General features: G+C 40.4%; 2 protein-coding genes across 2 annotated transcripts in view; both read right to left on the reverse strand.

The window, feature by feature from the left end:
- The window catches only part of LOC147684567 (metalloproteinase inhibitor 1-like), an 83,780-nt gene that overhangs the window by 41,594 nt on the left and 22,565 nt on the right, over window positions 1-19,621 (reverse strand). The gene's annotated exons all lie outside the window — the stretch shown is intronic.
- Window positions 2,172-19,621, reverse strand: part of LOC147684568 (metalloproteinase inhibitor 1-like) — a 32,631-nt gene continuing 15,181 nt past the window's right edge. Inside the window, exons 3-5 of the mRNA XM_086940409.1 lie at window positions 8,643-8,757; window positions 5,354-5,475; window positions 2,172-2,687 (exon numbers count right to left, since the gene is read on the reverse strand). Coding sequence (XP_086796535.1) covers window positions 2,538-2,687; window positions 5,354-5,475; window positions 8,643-8,757 — 387 coding nt within the window. The 3' untranslated portion in view covers window positions 2,172-2,537. The remainder of the gene's footprint in view (window positions 2,688-5,353; window positions 5,476-8,642; window positions 8,758-19,621) is intronic.

A 19,621-nucleotide genomic window follows, 5' to 3' on the forward strand; every position in this document is an offset into this window, starting at 1 on the left:
ATCAAACGTGATTTATTGTGGTTACCAATTACTAACTTTTCGGATATATCTGCTCAACCTCGACCACTACATACCCCTTCCCGTGAAGAAGTCCCTAAACCCCCATGATATGATTATTATAACTTTATTCCTTTTTAATAACAGACTATTTTCTTCTTATTATGTGATGATTTGTACAGAAGCTTTACTTGTTTTATGCTTATAACTCTTTCCATATATAAACTGCTCTTTATCCTTTCCCCTCCCCATCTTTTTCCTTTCTTTTTCTTCTTCCTATATTGTACTATTCTCCCTCTTTGAATTTATTGCTTTCTCTCTGTATTGATGATTTTGTAAGTTTCATTATGGCAATTTTTCTTTTCAATAAAGTTTCTTTAAAACTTAAAGAATCTCATTCTCTGAAATGTTGAACTGGAACACAGAAATTCAAGTGAAAAGTGCCATAAGGAAAACGGTTGTTAACAAATTCTGAAACATGCTGATTTATTATGAAAGTAGCATGCTAAAGAGGAAACAACATGACTTCTGTATCCTAGAAAAAAGTCACTGTGCGCTACTGTTTAGGTCTGTTGTTAGCCAAGACTTTTTGATTTTACTAAAATTCTATGCATAATATACTTAGTTATAATGGTTTTCAGTCAGTGCTCTTCATCCATTCGTCTGCTGTTGTGTCATTCACATTTCAGGTCAAGGGCTAGCCCACTTCAGCCGCTGGCAAAACGTCAGTGTGAGTGACGGTATTTTGGCCTTCAATCAGGAGCACATCCTCATAGTAGTTGATCCCTTCAGTGCCAGAAATTGCTTTGGAAATGTGTGCCTTTAAAGCACATATTTTTGCTTCTGTTTATGTTTTTTTGAGCATTCAGCAGCTTCCCCAACAATAACATTTAGCAAAAGCCATGAAAAAACAAAACAAGGACTGGCAAAGCCAAAACGCTAACAGTCAGCTTAAGGCCTATTAGCATTGCCATTGCTGCTTCCCAATGTTGAAAAGTAGTATACTGTCTGCCTTTAATGTCTGTGCTGGAAAGGTGGGTGAGGAAGATCCCGTCTGGCTGTTTGTGTCCCCTATGTAATGTAGAACTTCAAGATGTCATTCATGCCTCTTTCTGTACCCTGTGTTAACTTATCCGGGGTACTATTTTTAAAACAGATGCATTCATGTACTCAAGTTAGGACTGTTTAATAAGCTTTAACTTTTAACAAGGGTCATTCAACTCTACATGTTTGTTATTGTGGTTTTACATGTTTTAATTACTTTTTCAAAGTTGTACTAATTAGCTATTTGTAATGATTATTCGGTGGTATTGTATAATTATTTTGAAGGGTTTTATTAGTTATATTAGGCTCTGCCTATGAAAAATAATAAATTCAGTTTGATGACACCGTCATTTTCTTGAATCAGGCACTGTTTAGGGCCAGGAGCATTACATCTTGCAAAATGCATTTATAATGGATGCTAGAGGCTGAGCTGGGAAGGAGAAAACAGTGAAGCTTGAACCTTCAACTCCTACACTTGGTGTAAAGCTATTAGATTATCAATTAAAAAATCAATATCAAAGGAAATTGTTGTTTGACAAATATTTAACAAGATAATGGACAACGCGAAAGTCCTAGGGTCTTATTCAGAGATAACACAGGTGGCCAGCCATCCTGCAGAAGGTAAAGGTTATAACTTTTGCCACCTTGACAGATTACTACCTTCCAGATTAAGAGATCTCCACCTACCTGTATGACTTTAGCTGTGCCACTAAAAGCAATGTAATTGTGATGAGCAGCCACCATGTTTCATGCAGCTGCTTAGCAAACAAAAAGAAGAACATTACTGACCTTGACATTGGAAGTTTTTTACCTGGGTGTGGAGTTAATTTTTCTTTTTTCTGTCCGGGAATACCAGGCTTTTCCTTGCAGTCCGGAACAGAAAAGAAGTATCTCAGAACATGTGCTCCAACAGGCAGCATGTCCATTGCAGCATTGTTGTAAGGTTTCTGCTGGCGGGGCTCCACTGTTGGAAATAGTATGGTCCACCTGACTCTAAATAGAGTGTGGAGACCATCAGAGTGACAGACAGCAAACTCCAGCATGTTTGTGTCAGTGTATCTTGTGTGCCAAACTCTAAACAAGGCTAAGCATTTTTACACAGCTTGATTATAATTTGTGATGCTTGTGTTGATTCCAGAAGATTTGCTTAGTTTATTTTATTAGGTTATTTATACAGTGTGAACCAATCCTCAAAGTGCTGTATGAAGCAAAAAGGTACATAGCTAACAGGTGTGGCTTCAGAGACATGCAAACTGTGGACAATAAATGTGTACAAATTCTAAAAGGATCAGAAACATAGCAAACATTCTACAAAGTACACAGGCATATTTCAGTCTAGAACAGTAATTCTCCAGGTTTCTACAGACTAATTTATTCAGAATTAGGCGCTGTCCTTAGATTTTGAATATGAGTCCTGTACCCGTTGGATGGCGGTGATGGGCTTTAACCATCTACGGGTTGATGAACATGGGGGTGGCTTATCTGGTCAGCTCATCCTATTCAATTGTCTTCCAGATGCATTTGGTGCTGTTCTTAGGGATGCAGACCTGGTTCTTCTTCTGGTTCTCAGCATTGCCACCTTTGTACTCCTCAATTATGCATGTCTTTGGTTCCAAGGAACAAGGTTGAGAATAACACGTCACAATCTGTTGAAGTTAATAAAAACCAGCAGTGTTAAGGTTTTAAAATGTACTTTATAGGCAAGGTGATAAAGATACTTCAAACAAGGTAGCATCAAAATTGACTTTTTGAGGAATAGTCAACAATACTAAATCTGTCTGGTCCAAAAATTAAAAAATTGTGCTCCAACTCTACTAAATGAGGTGATCAAAAAGGCTCATAATGTTACGGAGCAGTAATCCTTACTGCATGTGGCACCAAATCATTAAACTAGGACATGGCTTCCGGAAAAAGTAGCTAATTAAGTTCAATAACTGAGGAATGTGAGAACTGCTGTGGGTCTCCAAAAACCTTTAAATGGTTTTATAGATTTTATGGACTCACTTGACCTACCCACCAACTTTTCAAACACTCATACTATGTTGATTGGCCCGCGGAAGTCTGCCAGGTTAAAGTTTTTTTGCAAAGAGGCAGAACTAACAAAAGTATCAACCTTTTCATACCTGGGGGTGCTGTTTGATGATAGAGGGTCTTGGTCTGCGCAAAGAATGCACACAAAGAAGGTTCTGGCAGGGGCAGCCTGGGCAACCCTGGAGTTTGCATAAAGGCTGGGCTCTAAGCCAATTCTCACCTTGCTTAATGTGTACTGAGAAAAGTGCATTTCTATGGCTATGTAGGGATCTGATATCTGGGGTTACAAAGATGAGAGAGACATCCACGGGGCAGAAAATAAATATATGCAAAAACTTGCTGCCGCTTCCCCGCTCCACCCCGGTGTACATACTACATGAGGAATTGGGTGTGGGGTATATCTCAGACCTCATTGCTGTTGCCCCACTGCTGCGCTGGTTGAGAATCTGAGCTTGTCACACCCCCACTTGAAATCAGCTTGTCATCATGGACTGCATCGCACATGAGGGGGCCCGACATATCCCCAGGCTAAATTATATTAGGGAGCAAATTAAATGGATGGGTCCCCCGACCTGTATGCTAACCCTAGGCCCCTGCGCCCGGCAGCTATTAAAGACATCAGACAATAGTTTCTGGCCAAAAGGCTGGGGGTCAGGGAAGGTAACAAGTTAACCAAACCCACTGGGAGAAGGTTTGTCCCACTGAGCCTGAGCGTACAGGTACAGCCATACTTCTTGTATCATTGCTTTTTGTTAACCAGATTTCAATTGAATCTGGTTTCCTGGTTACTAGCTGTTCCCAAAGGCTACACGAAACCTGGAGCATCAAAGCCCTGCTCTTGTGACAATTTTTCTGAACAGGACACTCTACACTTCATCTTTTTTTGCGATTTTTATGTTTCCTTATGCAAAAGTTTAAACTACCCCTGCTCAGAAATTGTCATTTTGTTCAAGTAAGGCCTGCAATACTTTATCTTGAAATGCTGTCTTCTCCTATGGTTTGCTTTGGGGATGCAAGCTTCTTAACGAGGGGAAATAGGACACAGGAAAAAAATGTTTTTGCAGTAGTCAGGCTGTATCTGTAAACTGTGTTTTGGGAACCACATGTCTCACCATGTGACCGGTATATTAACTCCTTAGTCTACCTACTGAGTTAATGTTTTACTATTCATGCACTTTATTTGTCGAATTTTATGCTTACTATAATGCTCAGTGACGGCTTTCAAAAAACGTGTTTGTGTTTACTGCTGGTTTTTAGCCAATTGACCTGCCTGTTTTAGTTTTTTTACCTGCATATTTTCATTTTTTTTTAATTATTGTATTTTTTATCAAATGTTTGTTTTTATGGCCTTTAGTGGCCGAACAAAGTATTTTTCTCTCTCTGTCAATAACTGAGGAATGTGATATACAGTTTTAGTTCTTACATCATGTGATTCAGGGTAGTGTATTTGGTGTTCACTAAGACAGAAGAATAATAGGAAAAACAGGTAAAACACTTCACAACCATTTTTTGAGGATAATTCCATTCTTTCAAGTGTTTGCCAGGGCAGTTTTCCCACTTGATTTACATCTTGATAAATGTCAGTGTAGAAAACCTAGAAGACATATTTACACACCCAATGAATGCAAAACTATTTTTTGCATGTTAACCCCCATTTTTAGTCATGGGCTAAATGAGTCACAAACAGCTCCATGTACATCCTGTCATCAATGTTATTTCATCCATGATGTTTCTGCGCCCACAATGTAATCCTAAGTGTAAATAATGGACAAGGAGGCACACCAGGAAGATGTATTTGATTATTACACAGATGTCTGTATAAAGTGATTAACTTCAGCTTTCTATGCTGATTGAGATATTTCAGGAGTACTATTCATACAAGCATGAAACGTTGCTCTCTATAACTTTAGCCTGCCTCAGATATTACTATAAGATTTTCTAAAAGCACAGACAAATTCAGTCCACTATAGGAGTAATCCAGAACCAGATTCCAGCAGTTAATACAAAATGAATAATTCTTATAGGTAAATTGCTCTTGTCAAGTGCAGAGAACCACATTATTGATAATCAAATAATGGTGGAAAAGAGATTTGCATTTGATGCAGAATATTCTCATGTCCATTTCGTTCACTGATTTGCTCTTCATCCAGTTGCTTCTGTTCCCCTCCACCTTCCTCTTGCGCTACCTTTTTTTGCCCCATGTCCCGCCCCCATGACAAGACCACCTTTTTTCTATTTCTTTGGTAGGCTCGATGGGACCCATGCCCGGAGGTACACTCACTTTACAGTTACATCCTTTGAAGTAGGCTTCCTCGACGCCCCGGATTTGCTTGGGAGACATCTCGCTCCACTTTGCGATATAGCTGCAGCTGCTCACTGTGAGGTTCCCACCGTCGTTGGAAGCTGGTTAGAGAGAGTGGAGAATGAGAAAGCTTCCATTAACATCCATTACAGTAAACAGTGTCTTCGAAGGAATACATTCAAGGTGGGACTATATCAGTTAAGACTATTTCAATGGAAATACCCTATGCATTGCTTCCACTTATTAGCACAGGGCTCCTCCACTAGATGTTTACAGGTGACTATTTCTACATGTGAATTGTTGTACATCCTGGAGGGACTTGCAAACGATTATTGGGCAACAACAGTTGTGGAGCACAATCAAGTCTCTTTATTACCGTAAGGGCTAATTTCGAGTTTGGCAGAGAGGATATTCCATCACCAGGGCGAGTGAGTGCCCTCTCTGCCAAACTGAAGATTCACCCGTCAGAGTTACAGACGGGTAGACTAGCTACCCCAAACCTCCCTCCCTGAGCTATGAAATACAGTCAGGCTCCCCATAATTTCACATTACCCACTGTGGTTTCCTCAAAACTTTAAGCGGCCAAGATTTTCAGGGGAAATAGAAGGAGGTCTACTGTCATTTTGCAGATGGTGGCCTGCAAAAGACCTTAAAGGAAACTGAAGAGGTTCCCTGGACCACCGCCTATTCCTTCTAAAGCAGCCTCCCCAATTCCCAAAGAGGACTCCTTCACTTTTGCGTATCAGTTCCACCCTTTGGAGATTGTAACCTTTCAATGGTTTGCAAATGGAATTACGGTTACAGATCAGGGTCCAAATTGTTATTTGTAGGCGACACCGTAAATACGCTCTTCTAAAATTCAATTTCTTAAACAATTGAGCATTTCAGGAAAATGAAATGAATCTCTAAAATAGTTTAATAAATAAGAAAAACAATGTAACTGTCGCAAAAACATACATTTTGCGACAAAACAGGGTTCCCGACTGCTAAACAATTAGTGCATCTTGCTGTTGGTCCACAAATGTTAATATGAACCTAAGTATTACGTAACTGTACTTAAATAAATCCATGTACGCAGTGGAGTTTATTTGAGGTAGCTAGCAGTACTTGATGTCTTCTCTTCAAAATTACTCCACCTGTCACTGTTATAATACAGACGGAATGGAAATTAGGAGTGTGGGATATAATTGTCCCACACTTAGACTTCATGTTTTTTCCAAGAAGCCCTTACTCCATGAAAATTCAATGTAATCTTGAATTTGTAACTTTTGGGTGGGAAAGTTGTATCTAAACCTTATTGTCATTATATAGCTGAATATAGCTCAAAAGAGGTGGTGCAATTAAATAAATCATACCCTTAAAGCCATTTTGGGACAAGAATCACATTCTTGCTGAAAACAGGTAAAGTTCATGTCAAAAGACACACTGTTCATATGGGGTCATAATACATTCACATCTCTTGTTGGCTCTGTCTGACAGCTCACATTTGAACTTACTGGCAAAACAATGCCTAACATAAGAGCAACGAAAGACTGGGGGTTTTTAAGCACAGCATTTTTGAGGGAACAGATTCTGTAGTACCTTCCTAATTCAAAAAATGTGCCTCTAGAATACTCAGACAAGACACTCTGTGCATGTGGCCTGAACCAAATCATTGTCAGAGAATTATATTCCATATGTATTTTAGTGGGCAGAACTGGCAGAGAAAATAATGGTCTTGAAAGAGGTGAGAGAGCTGTACATAGTTGAGGAAGGAAGTCTCCATGTTAGATTGTTTATGCATGAAACACTGTGAAATTGTTAATGCCTGGATGGGTGTACTCAGAGAATGAAGTGTTAACCTCTGCTGAAATACTGTAACTGGGATGCCTGGGAATTTTATTGGGAATGGCTAGGCCTCACTACCAATGACTGACTGGTTCCTTAGTTAAACCACCACCCTGGGCTCAATGAAAGGCGGGGATTGGCCCAGAACTTGTGGCGCCACTCTTCTGCTGTTTCACAGGGCTGGACTAAATTGGGTTAAGGTATTGCCAGAGATGTTTGAGTGTCAGTGCTGAACTTTCCTTCGGTAGCTGGTAGGTGCAATATGTCCTAAGAAAGAGCACGACATCCTCCAATGAAAAATTCCATTTACTCTTTTGGAACTGGGATTTTGGATTTGTTTTGAAAGCAGAGTGGGAACTCTCTCACAACTGTGAATGATTAACTAAAGTCCTCAAATATGAGAGCTTTTTTCCAAGAAAGCAGTGCTACAGACCTAGTGAAAAACTATAGAGTTGTTACTCCTAGAAAACTGAGCCAGCCTACCAGGCCTACTTGAAACAGATGCCACCTCGACAGCGTCAATTTGCATTTTACCTTCATTGAGCTATTTTGGTGGGAAATTTGAGGTTTCATTTAGGCCCCTTAATCAAATAACCAACTTTGTGGAGCCTTTTTAAGAGACAGCTTGCCATCCTTAACAAATATTACCATTAGGAAATGCTCTATTTTTAAACTTTCTATGAGACCACCCACTAACTTCTCCCTGACCCTGTTCGGTAGAGGGTCAGTCACAGTTGGTCATTAAAAAAAATATATTCTTAATTTCCTATCTGATAACACTAAGCAACTTTTTCCCATGCTTTTCTTTGTGGAGTTTTTTCCTTTCCTTATACATTATACATTGGAAGGGAGCCAGTGACTGAGATATGGTTAGTTTACTATGTACATCTCTATGATTTTGCTGGCTTAATCTTCTGAAGTTCTAACATTTGCCTCGATTCCACTAATGAGTTAACAGTTATTTCACCATAGTACGGCTCTGGATGGTGGTTAAATGCATTTATTTAGCTGCATCACAGTTCTCTCCACTCTTTGGAACAAAAAGCAGTAGTTATCTGAAATAATGATTATTTGGATACAACTCATAAACTGCATGCCCCCAACAGTAGAAAGTGTATTGTAGCTAAGATTCCTTGTGTCTTTAATTCATATTTTGAAGTAGATAAATTAGGTGGAATTCAGTCCAGTAATAACACCTGTTTCATGTGTTTTGAAACTTTAGTAAGCATATAGTTTATTATTGGCACTGACACACTTTTTTCAAGTTTGTATGAATAGTGAGAGTGTATGTGTGTGGTCAGGGGTGTAGAAGATGGGTACAAAGGTTTCAGAGTGGCTATCTATGGAATAGAGCGATAGATTAGGTGCAGAAACCCATAATGCCACTTCTCAAAAATGGCTTGAAGCTAAATTCTTCAGAACCACACCAGAGATGCCTGACCTGTGATCAAGTACTCTTTGTTATACCCATTGGGATTGTGATGGTACTCGCAGGTGGTTCCGCTCATTGTTCTGATGAACGTCACTGACTTCAATTCCTGATGGCCTTTCAGTACCTAGCATGAGAAGTGAATTTCAATGTGAGAGATATATGCACATCAACTTTATCCATTAACACATTATTTGCATACAAAGAAGTTATAAATGTCTCTTGCCCAATCTTGATTCTCCATGTTTGATGACTGAGACATATGAATTGTGCCAGTGGTTTCAAGCTGAGGGCAAAAAGGAGTAGTACAGACATCAACACTTACTCTTTACCTTGGACAACTGAACTATTTTAGTTATATTATTTCATAAACCCTTTCCCTGGCTACAGAGGCTTAACATTCAGCCACTACCATTTCCAAAAGTGTATCCCCAAATAGTCGTACTTTCAAAATGCCCTCTATAAATCTTCTGTCTTCATCAATAAATTCCTTTCTGCCATCCAAAGTCTGCTATTCACTTCTTTTATTTTTTAATTGTATTATCTACAAGAAGTAATATTCATTTGATATTATCACTACCTTGCCCACGCCTTATAAACCGTGATTTAGCAATGTGAACTTACATTTGCATACGTCTAATCGCGATGCAATAACCCTTGTGAAAAACATGGCATTCATGTTAGGCATAGAAATTGCTGTATAAGGGCTACATTTTGTTGGGTCTTTCTATAATTTTGGGATGACCAAGATTATTGCTTTAGGCTATGAAAAGGTAACCATGGGGTTAATCTTAAAGTTAAATAGCTAGTCTAATGTAATGAGCAGGGGCATTGCAAAGTTGCTATTAAAAGCCATGAACATAATCTGTCAGATACTTTGGTTTTGTTTAATTTGAATTTCTTATTAACTCTACTTACCTCTTTCTCCTAATTCATAACATTAAATCTGTCAATATATTCCTTAATTTGTTTAGTAATATTGGACCCTACTAAATAGTAATTAGAGATTTTCTTTAATTTCTTTTTATTTCTTGCTTACCTCATTCCATTTCATTTCTCTTGTCCATCTATTTTAGTCTGGATTTAACCATCATGGGATTTATTGGCTATGAGATTCGCTGATTCTCTTTCATAGAAACTTTGCTTGAACTCCGGAAATGTTAGTTCTGTCTTGTCTATGATTATTATGTGTTAAAGGGTTTGTACTTTCTGCAGGCGTTCTGGGATTGGTCTGCTTTTTAGTTTTCCAGCTTCAGTTCTATTTCTTTTCCAGCAATAATCTCTTCTATTGAGGTGCAAATAAGCTTCAATGAGAAGACCCCTGATTACTACATGCAAAGTATCCCAATGAATGCCATCAATAATTACAACAGGGCTGTTTTCCTTCAGATAACAAGACATGTCATTTCCTATTTCTGCATTCATCATGGGATCTTTCAGAATCCCTTTGTTCATTTTCCATGAGAATAGGAGATGCAGCTCTATATCCAGTGTTATTTTCTTTTTGTTTCCATTGGACTACGGTCTGATATAGCTATTTTACAATTATCTGTATTTTCCACCACTTCTTTGGGTGTGTCACTTATGAAGACACAGTCCCACAAAAGTATGTTTTGGGAAGGACAAAGGTGATGTAAATTACTTGCAAAATCTTATTTCCAAACAGAATCATTGAAGCAGCCTAAGTATTAATATATCCAGACCAGAATGGCTTTTTAGAAAAATCATGACCAGTATAACTGTTTTGTTCATGCTATCCATTATTCTTCTCCAAATTCATCAAAAGCGACTTCATTATAGTCAACACTGAGAAGACCTTTGGTTTAATTACTTGGCAGTCATTCGTTTTGATTAGTCATAAATTCGGGTTTCCAAATAATTTTGTACACATCCTATGTGTACAATAAAGTCATTCGGGGCATATTATTAAGAAACAGAATTAACATTATCGCCAATTTTGCAGCAGAAAACTGCTGCTAAAGCGGCGATAATGGGCGTGATAATATACCCTTGTGAATTCCCATAGAAGCCCATGTTCTGGTGTGAACATGGGCTTCTATGGGATTTCTCCACGGCATATTATCAAGCCCATTATCGCCGGCAGTTTCCTGCCGCTAAACCGGTGATAATGTTAACGCTGTGCTTGATAATATGCCCCACAGTTATTATTCCTCAAAAGGAGGGAAAAGTTCTAATTGTTCACAAAATGTATATGGAAGAGTTAACATCAGCATATCAAATTATCTATAACACAGATTGATAAACAATATGGTGGATCAGTCTACTCTACTTTTCAATGAAATTATTGTGCTGCTCCTGCAAATATCTTGGCTCAGCATAGTGGCATTACATGCTTTATTGGTCACTATGGTTTTCAAATTAAATTTATAATTAGCAAATGCGCTATTGACTATCCTACACTAATTAAAACCTCAAAGTACCCCCCCATAATATTAGAAAGTCACAGTTTCATTAGCTACATTAGGATACTATAAATGTCTTGGCCGCAATCTTGAATCATGGGGTTATCAAGAAATCAGAAAAGGTTATCTTTACCCTCATTTTTTACTTTGACATAACTTGGAAAAACTGGGAGCAGGTTAAAAATGCTATTTTGAGAAACAGTGCTGATATTGGGTCTCTTTTTTCAGATTAAATAGATTATAAAATCTTTCTTAGAAGTGCCGAATAATAATTTTGTTTAACCTGTATAGACATGATAAAAAATATAGAATATTAGTATAAAAGTCTCATGCAGGATGCACATGAAAATTTACTAATCCAATGGTGATAAATGGGAAAGAGAGAACACGGTCAAGACAGTACTCAAATTATGGATTGAAATCCTACAATTGAGTTGCAAATATTTTTGTGCTGCTTATTTGAGACAAACTCATTTTTTATCCAATATAGGTGATTCACTATATTCCCAAAGTCGTTAATTTTATGGTTCATTACTTTTCAGATGTCAAAATGTCATCATTGCTGACTGGATACAAAGAATCAGGACTTGCCCAAATTTGACTCTCTTTTGGAGTGAACTGCGTAATTTTAGCTATTACAAATTTGCCTAGTTGTATTACACCAGAGCCGTAAATTTTATTGCTCAGTTTATGTACGTATTTATAGGGTTTTAGGCCATGATGTACAGTTTGATGGACACTACCTCTGCCTCCCTGACAGACTACCATCTGTCAAATTTAATGTTGACAGCCGGTCCAGGGTTCATCTCTATACATTGAAAGGAACTGCTGCCACAGCAGTTCCTTTCAATGAACAAAATGTTTGATAGATTGGTCTTGATGACCATTCACCGATCATTTCCAACTTTTTTGTTTTTCAGAAACAAGCTCTCAAAAAGGATGTTTGTTTCCAAAAAAACTTCACCCTCGCACCGTAGGAGTTTTTTTTCTTAGATGTGGAAGTCATTATTTTATTTATTTTTTCCATAACCATATCTTTTTACTGGTGGTGATGGACAGAAAAAAACATCACACTGTCCACCCTAAATAGGGTGGGTAGTGTAATGTCCTCCCTCTGACGGCCAAACTTCAATTGGCTGTCGGAGGATGCTTTCATTCAACAGAGCTAATCAGGGCTTTGCTGTCGAAAAACCCAAGGGATATCCATCTGTAAATGAAGCAGGCAGAGCTAGGATTTGGTGTACCAGGTACTCAGAATACCTCTCTGCCAAGCATGATTGCTCCTTCGGGAATCACTGACCGTAGCAGCTTCCTTGTAGCTGGACAGACTCTTCCATCTCCCTGGTCCCCCACAGCTCTACTGTGCTGTTTGTGTGGAGGGAGGGAAGATGGTTGTTTCCTTTTTCTTGCCGCCATTTCCTCTACACAGGGAGGTTGGCGGTCTAGTTGCTGGGCTCTTCTGGGCTCTTCCGTCTCCTTCCGGGTTAAAGGTGCAGCATGGCGCCATTGTGCAGCGGACGTGCAGCCAGTGAACCAAACGCATGCCAAAGGCAAGCCCATCCACTGTTGGTTCTCGTCTAGCACCAGGACCCCTCTCCTCTCCCTCCAGGATTGGGGCAATGTGTAGTTGGCACCACCAACATGGAACTGGGCATCTTTAATAAGCATGATAAGTCATTTCAGCCCATTTGCGCTTGTTTAAATCCAGCAAACCTCCCAGAGAGGGCCAAAGTACTTTGCTCCACCGGTGGGTTTGTACTGGAGGCCCAAGACTGGGTACAGTTGAACTTGGTTCAAACTGTGACTGGTAATATTCAGACTCAAAAGTATAACGAAAATGATTAGGTTCACCTGGCCCTCATTAACTTACGCTCTCCCTGAAAGCACAAATATGAAACAGCAGAGTTTCTGGATAACTATCATCTTGGTCTCTTATTTATTATGTAAACGTGGACCGACCCTTCAGTGGGCCCAGACTTTGGTATTCCCACTCCTGCCGGCTTGTGATAGACCAAAAAAAAGAGGGGAAGGTTTGACTCTCATGTACCGAAATACCTTAATGGTAAAGATAGATATGGTCCCCTCTATTGTATGTGAGGCACTCAAATATAACATAACGCTTTCCAATCATCAATCATCAATCTTTTAAGGGGATCCTTCTATGCCGCCCACGGGGCCCCAGGGGAGACTTCTAGGAAACCTACTGGAAACCGCCGCTGGTGAATCAAGCTTTACCATTTTAGGGGACTTTAATTTTCATCTGGAAACCACTGAGGACAAGGAATCGATATCCCTTACCTCTGAGGTAGATTCTATAGGACTCTATCAAAGAATCAGCAGCCCTACCCATTCAGCCAGTCACACGCTTGATGGCCTATTCACGGAGAACGAGCAGATCTCGCTAAAGGAGTTCCTTCCTCTGACGTGGTCTTATCACCTTGCTGTACTATTTGATATCGGTATTCTCCATCCCCCTTCCCCAAACACTAGGTCAGACCCCCTAGAATAGTTTAAGGCTAGGAGTAGTATAGACCAGGCTCTTCTTAAACAGCATCTATATAATACACAGCCAGAAGCTGTTCTAGATCCAGAACTGGCCACAATAAAATATACGTACTGGCTCCATAATGTCTTTGCTAAACAAGTTCAGTATAAAACAGTTTTCAAAAACAGGAGTACTCCCTCGGCCCCCTGATTCTCTAAGAGTTTGAGGCTGGAGAAACAATTGTGCAGGAAACAAGAGAGGCGCTGGCGCCTAGAGTATGACAGCCAGGAGAATTCTGCCTACAAGTTGGCACTGGCTAACTATAAATGTCGCTTACTAAAGGAAGAAAGTACCTACTATACAAGGGAAATAGAAACTGCACAAGATTCCACCAAATACCTGTTTCAGTTGGTCTCTAAATTGGCAGCGCCATCAGGCAGCCATGCAAATGTTTCATCCTCAGCGTTTTGTGACTCATTAGCCCTCAGTTTTCAGGATAAGGTGGGACAGATCTACTCTGACTGTAATGCCTTTGTCGAGGTTATGAGTCAACTGGATTTAAACAGTCAGGGGCTATACAGCTCTGCCTTCAGGGAATCTGGGCCAGTTTCCGCTGAACAGATAACCAATCTGGTAAGCACGGTTAAATCGGGATCTCTGTTTGATCCTTGTCTCTCCTCGGTTCTGAAACTGATTTCAGACCTTATAGGTATTAACTTGGCTAATATTTTCAAATTCGTGTTTAGCCCAGGAATCTATCCCTCTCAATTGAAAAAGGCTTCTATCCTTTCACTGCTAAAAAACCTAATTAGGACCCGGGGGATACTAAAAGTTATCGACCAGTTTTGCGTCTCGCTTTGCCTGCTAAACTTGCCAAAAAATTATGAATGATCAAAAATCCCAATATATTTATGAGAATAAGCTGTTGGATGAACCACCATTTGGCTTTAGGAAAATCCACAGTACAGAAAACGCACTCTTCAAAGCTACTGATGAGATTAGGTTTTTGTTGGACAAAGCAGGTGCAGCAGTACTTGTTACTGGACTTATCAGCAGCATTTGACACAGTTGATCATGTTTTGCTGATCAACCGTGTCTCTGCACTAGGCAATAAGAACAAGGCAAAATCCCTTTTAACCTTATTTTTTATCAAAACGAACCCCTCTAGTTAGCCTGGGCGAATTCAATTCTCCAATTTGTTCACTTCCATGTGGAATCCAGCAGGGATCCTACATAAGTTCGATGCTGTTCAACATTTACGTCATCGGCTTAGCCTGTGTGGTGAAATCTTTTGGATTAGCTCTCATGTCATATGCAGATGACATCCATTTAGTGCTTGCCGTTCATAAAACAGGGACACTGTATCGACTAGCTTTCATGATGGCATGTTGGCCATCAGTACCTGGATGTCAAGACATTGCCTTAAATTAAAATAATCCAAGACAGAGGTAATGGTTTTTGGAAATGTATCTCCTGGGCGGTCTTCAGGCTGGTGGCTGGGTAAATTGGGATCGCCCCCAATCCCGTTCACAAAGCCAAGAACCTGGGTGTTATTCTTGACGATAAGCTGTCTTTTAAATATCATGCTAACACAGTGGTCTCCTCAGCCTTTTATGTCCTAAAAATGGTTAAAAAACTGCTTCCGTTTATCGCCATCGGTGTCAGGAGAAAGTTTATAGGTTTATATCTGCTTTGGTTATGTCCAAAGTTGATTACTGTAACAGCCTTTTGATCAATGCACAGGAAATGGTTCTTAGTAAGCTGCAGTTGGTGCAGAATGCGACTGCTAGGATACTGTCGGGCACTCCGAATTTTAAGTCTATCTCTAATGCGCTGAGACAGCTTCACTGGCAACCTATAAGAAGCAGTACAAAATTCAAAGCACTTTGTATTGCCTATAAGGCCATTCATTATGGTCTTAGAGGCCAACATTTTTGAAGAATTCATTTCAGATATACACTCCCATCAGATCCCTGCGTTCAGCAGGTGCTAACCTTCTTTTTGTCCCAAGGACCTACAGATCCAACTGGGGCGGCAGGTGTTTCATAGTTGCCACAGCTAAGCTGTGGAACTCTTTTCCCTCACAGATTAAAGCCAGTCCTACTCTATTGTCATTCAAAAAATAAATACAAAAGTAAATTGATACTTGTATAGCGCACTACTCACCCGCAAGGTTCTCAAGGCACTTGTACGAATACCGCTGTGGCTCTTCAATTAATATTTTTTTTTTAATCCAGGCCTTACCTTCTGTAGCACTTAGCGCCGGGACACCTATGGGTATTTGGGCGCTTAATAACTTCTTGTAACATAACATAACATAAGATAATTCAGACCCTTAATCTTTTTCAATTCAGATTTCAATTGAAATTACAACATTGAGTTTTTTGGTGCTGCAATATAAGATATCAAATCCAGCACTGGTATGAAAAGATGCATGAAGTGATGACATTAGAATGTATATAACCTTTGAGAACTAACAGGTACATAATTTTTTTAGAGTAATCAAATATCTACAATGAAATATTTTTTCTATATTGATTATGATTCTATAGCAAGATTTGTCTAGGAACTTTAGGAGCAAGCCAGGAGTTTCGGAGCATTCTCAAAGTCCCTTCCAACCCATGCCTCCCGTAAACAGTTGAAGACTTTGGTCCTGATTTAGATTTCGGTAGACGAGTTACTCTGTCACAATGGTGATGGATATCCCATCCGGTGAAATATAAATCTCATATTATCCTATGAGATTTATATTTCGGCAGATGGGATATCTGTCGCTGTTGTAACGAAGTAACCTGTCTGCCGAAATCTAAATCAGGCCCTTAGTGTAGCCAAGGGCTGGAGTAGCCCCCCCCCCTTCCAAGACATCAAGGAAAATGTATATCCTCCAGATTTGGTGGGGATGTAATTGAAGGAATTTCTACATGGGGAAAGTATTTTCCCACAGAGACAAAATGTGAAATTGCACAGGGGGCTTCTTTCTGTGCTTTGAATAATGCTCCCCCTGGAGTTGTCACATAACTTTCACAGTAAGATGCTTGCAAATCCATGTCTGGCACAGTTTTTGCAGACAAATGACTGTGACTGTGTGTGAAATATACAAAAATGAGTTTAGATCCATATATTTTTCATGAGCAAAGCCCACTGTAATTGAGCAATTTATTTATTTATTTATTTTTAGAGTTTTCTATAGCGCGAACTTGAACCGATTAGGTTATCAGAGCGCTTTACATAGCACCAGTTCCGTTACATGTTATCACAGCAGTTTACATAGAATCAGTTACTTTGCACATTTCAGGATCTTGAAACGATTAGGTTATCAAAGCGCTTTACATAAGACAGCATTCGATGTCCAGTGCCCTCCTCCGCCGTGTAGCGGGGGACCTCTTCCAGCCCTCCGAAGTCGTCGAGCTGTCGGGACTAGGCTCCTGGAATTTCAGCTGCCCCTTTACAACTAATTTGTTTGAAGTCATGACGGAAATCTCAAACCCAGCAGCAACCAAGTGAGCTCTCTGTCTCCAAGTTTCTCTCCGCGCTTGGTGATAGTCTAGTATTTTGGATTTAGGCGGCTCGCACTGGTCATGTCACGTGACAGACTTCAGGAAGCCTCGTTGTTTTGAAAGTTTTTCTCAAGGTCATAAATTCCCACAGCACATTATTTCCATCTTAATTCTTATGCGTGGAAATAACAGGAAACCAGCAGCAGGTCGGGAGGCAGGCCAAAAGTCCCAGAGAGGGCCACAAGATTAGCAGGAGGCCGGGGAAAAGTTGGGGCGTGCCAGTGGAAGCGGCGATCGCCATCAGAAGTCGCCTCCGGCCGCCATCTTAGGGTCAGGCAGGCGCTGGGAGGATTCCCTCGGTGGGGGTCTCCACCGAAGTGAAGGTAGAGGAAATAATGCCAGTAGCTGCGGCGAGAGCCTCAACGAGCCGGGGTAGCGCAGGACGCAATCCTACCTCCAGCGGCGGCCGCCGTCAGCAGAGTCAGCAGAGTCCACGGCGCAATGCCGCCCGCCATCTTGAACGCCTCTGCCCTCTCCTCCTTCACCTCGGGAGAACGAGCCTGTCTGCCAACCTCGGAGCGATCGCTGCTGCTCCGCTCCTGCCCCACTCGCTCCGCTTCGTGCTTTATAGGCCCATTTGTTTTGTTGACCCTTTCCATGCTCATGACAGTTCCACGTAGTCATGAGCGGCGGGTGGCGTGTGCTCATGACGGCGTGGAGCCGTAATGCAACTGCCGCTCCGCCCATGCTCCGCCTGCGTGGCACTAATTCCCCGCCTATGCGGGCGAATTAGTGAGTGGGCGAAGTCATGACGGCTCCATGCCATCATGAGCACACTCCACCCGTGACTCATGACGGTGTGGAGCCGTCATGAGTAAGGGAGCGCCACATCCACCCCCTAGCCCTGCCCGCACCGCGGCCGAATTCACGCTGCGGCAAAAAAGTTATCACTGGTGTCACTCTTATATGATTGCTAAATCTGTATGGATTGATTGTTACATCTTACTCTTTCCAAGAAGATTCTAAGTCATAAGATGAACATATGATACAAGGATGGTAGGCCTGTTACATTGCATCAGATATATATTGCTTCCACTACATTGAGGTAATTACTGCATGGCATGGTGAGCCCAGGTAAGTAAATTAGGAGGCATAAACGGTGCTCAAATAATTATTTTGACAATGTAGTAATAGTTATGTAGTGAATTAAATAGTATTGCTGGTCGATATTATTAGATTTGTTATAGAACTGTCTTTTACAACTGGCTGTAAATTTATTTGAAAGGTACAAGATGGAAAAATGAAATAAAGAGACATGCTGTATAACTTTTTGATTAATGATGGGCCGTGTGGAATCACATTTTGAAAACTGTCCCTAATACATATAGGTCTTATCCATTTTTTAGGGTCATTGGGCTGTAAAATCCACTCTTTTTCTATCAATCCTGAGAAGGGTATGCCCCTATAAACCCTAGGTAGACTGTGGTTTGCGTAGCACATCATAAAATATTGCGATATTTTATTACTGTCCCTTTGGAACTTCTGGACAGTTCTTCAATTTACGTGAATAATGTGCTGTAGAAATTACCATCAGGTATTTTTGTAGTGACATTTTCTTAGGAGTGAGTACACACCCACACCCAAAAGTAGAGCTGAAAGTCATTAATGTCCCACCATTTTAATGATTCACCAGCTGCCCCTTGCAAGTCATGTTTGCATCTCATGTTTTCTACGGGTTAAGTAGTTTCTTTAATAGAAAACTGACTGCAAGATTGCCAGCCATGCGGGTGCATGTGTCTTGTGATTTTCAAAAGAAGGATTTCCAAATAGCTCTGCTTTTGAAAGTCAAGATGTATTTGCTTTTTAACTGCCTCTTATATGTGCTGTTAACGATGACGTCCAATGACCCTGACATGCTTTGATTACAAATATTCCACTCTAGCAACTAAGGGGCATATTATCAAGGGGGTTTATCTCTGCTTTTTTGGCTTTAAAAGACAAGAAAGCAGAGATAAAATGATCTCCCTATTACCTAGCTGTCGCTAACACCAGTTAGCGACAGCTAGTAGGAGATAGCGACCATCTTGGGCCCAGCTTTGCATGTCAGTGATATTTATCACTAATGACATGCAAAGTGGGCGTGCCAAGATGTTAGCGACTGGAAACAGTCGCTAACATCGCTATCTCCTATTACCAACTTTTGGGGATATTCGCGCTAAGTGCGAATATCTCCAAAAGCTAACACCTGCCCCTGAGCAGCTCTTAGCCATGTTATCCAATGGTAGGTGGATAACATGGCTCAGAGCATTAGCTCGGTAATGCATGAATATCGCTGACTTTTCAGCGATATTCATGCATTTCGGCCGATTTTTATCGCTTAGGAGATAAACCTTGATAATAGCAAGGTTCCTAAGCGATAAAAATCGCCGCAGCTCGGCGATAAAAATATTGCTGCTAAGCCAACATAGCGATAATTATCGCTAGTTGTTGGTAATATGCCCCTAAGTGTTCAATACGTTGTGCACCTCAGTCAAATATGGGGCTTCATTCTTTAAGTGTAAACTTTTTCAGTGAGATATGTTCTTC

Source organism: Lissotriton vulgaris, chromosome 10 (assembly GCF_964263255.1).
Source record: "Lissotriton vulgaris chromosome 10, aLisVul1.2, whole genome shotgun sequence".
NCBI lineage: Eukaryota > Metazoa > Chordata > Amphibia > Caudata > Salamandridae > Lissotriton > Lissotriton vulgaris.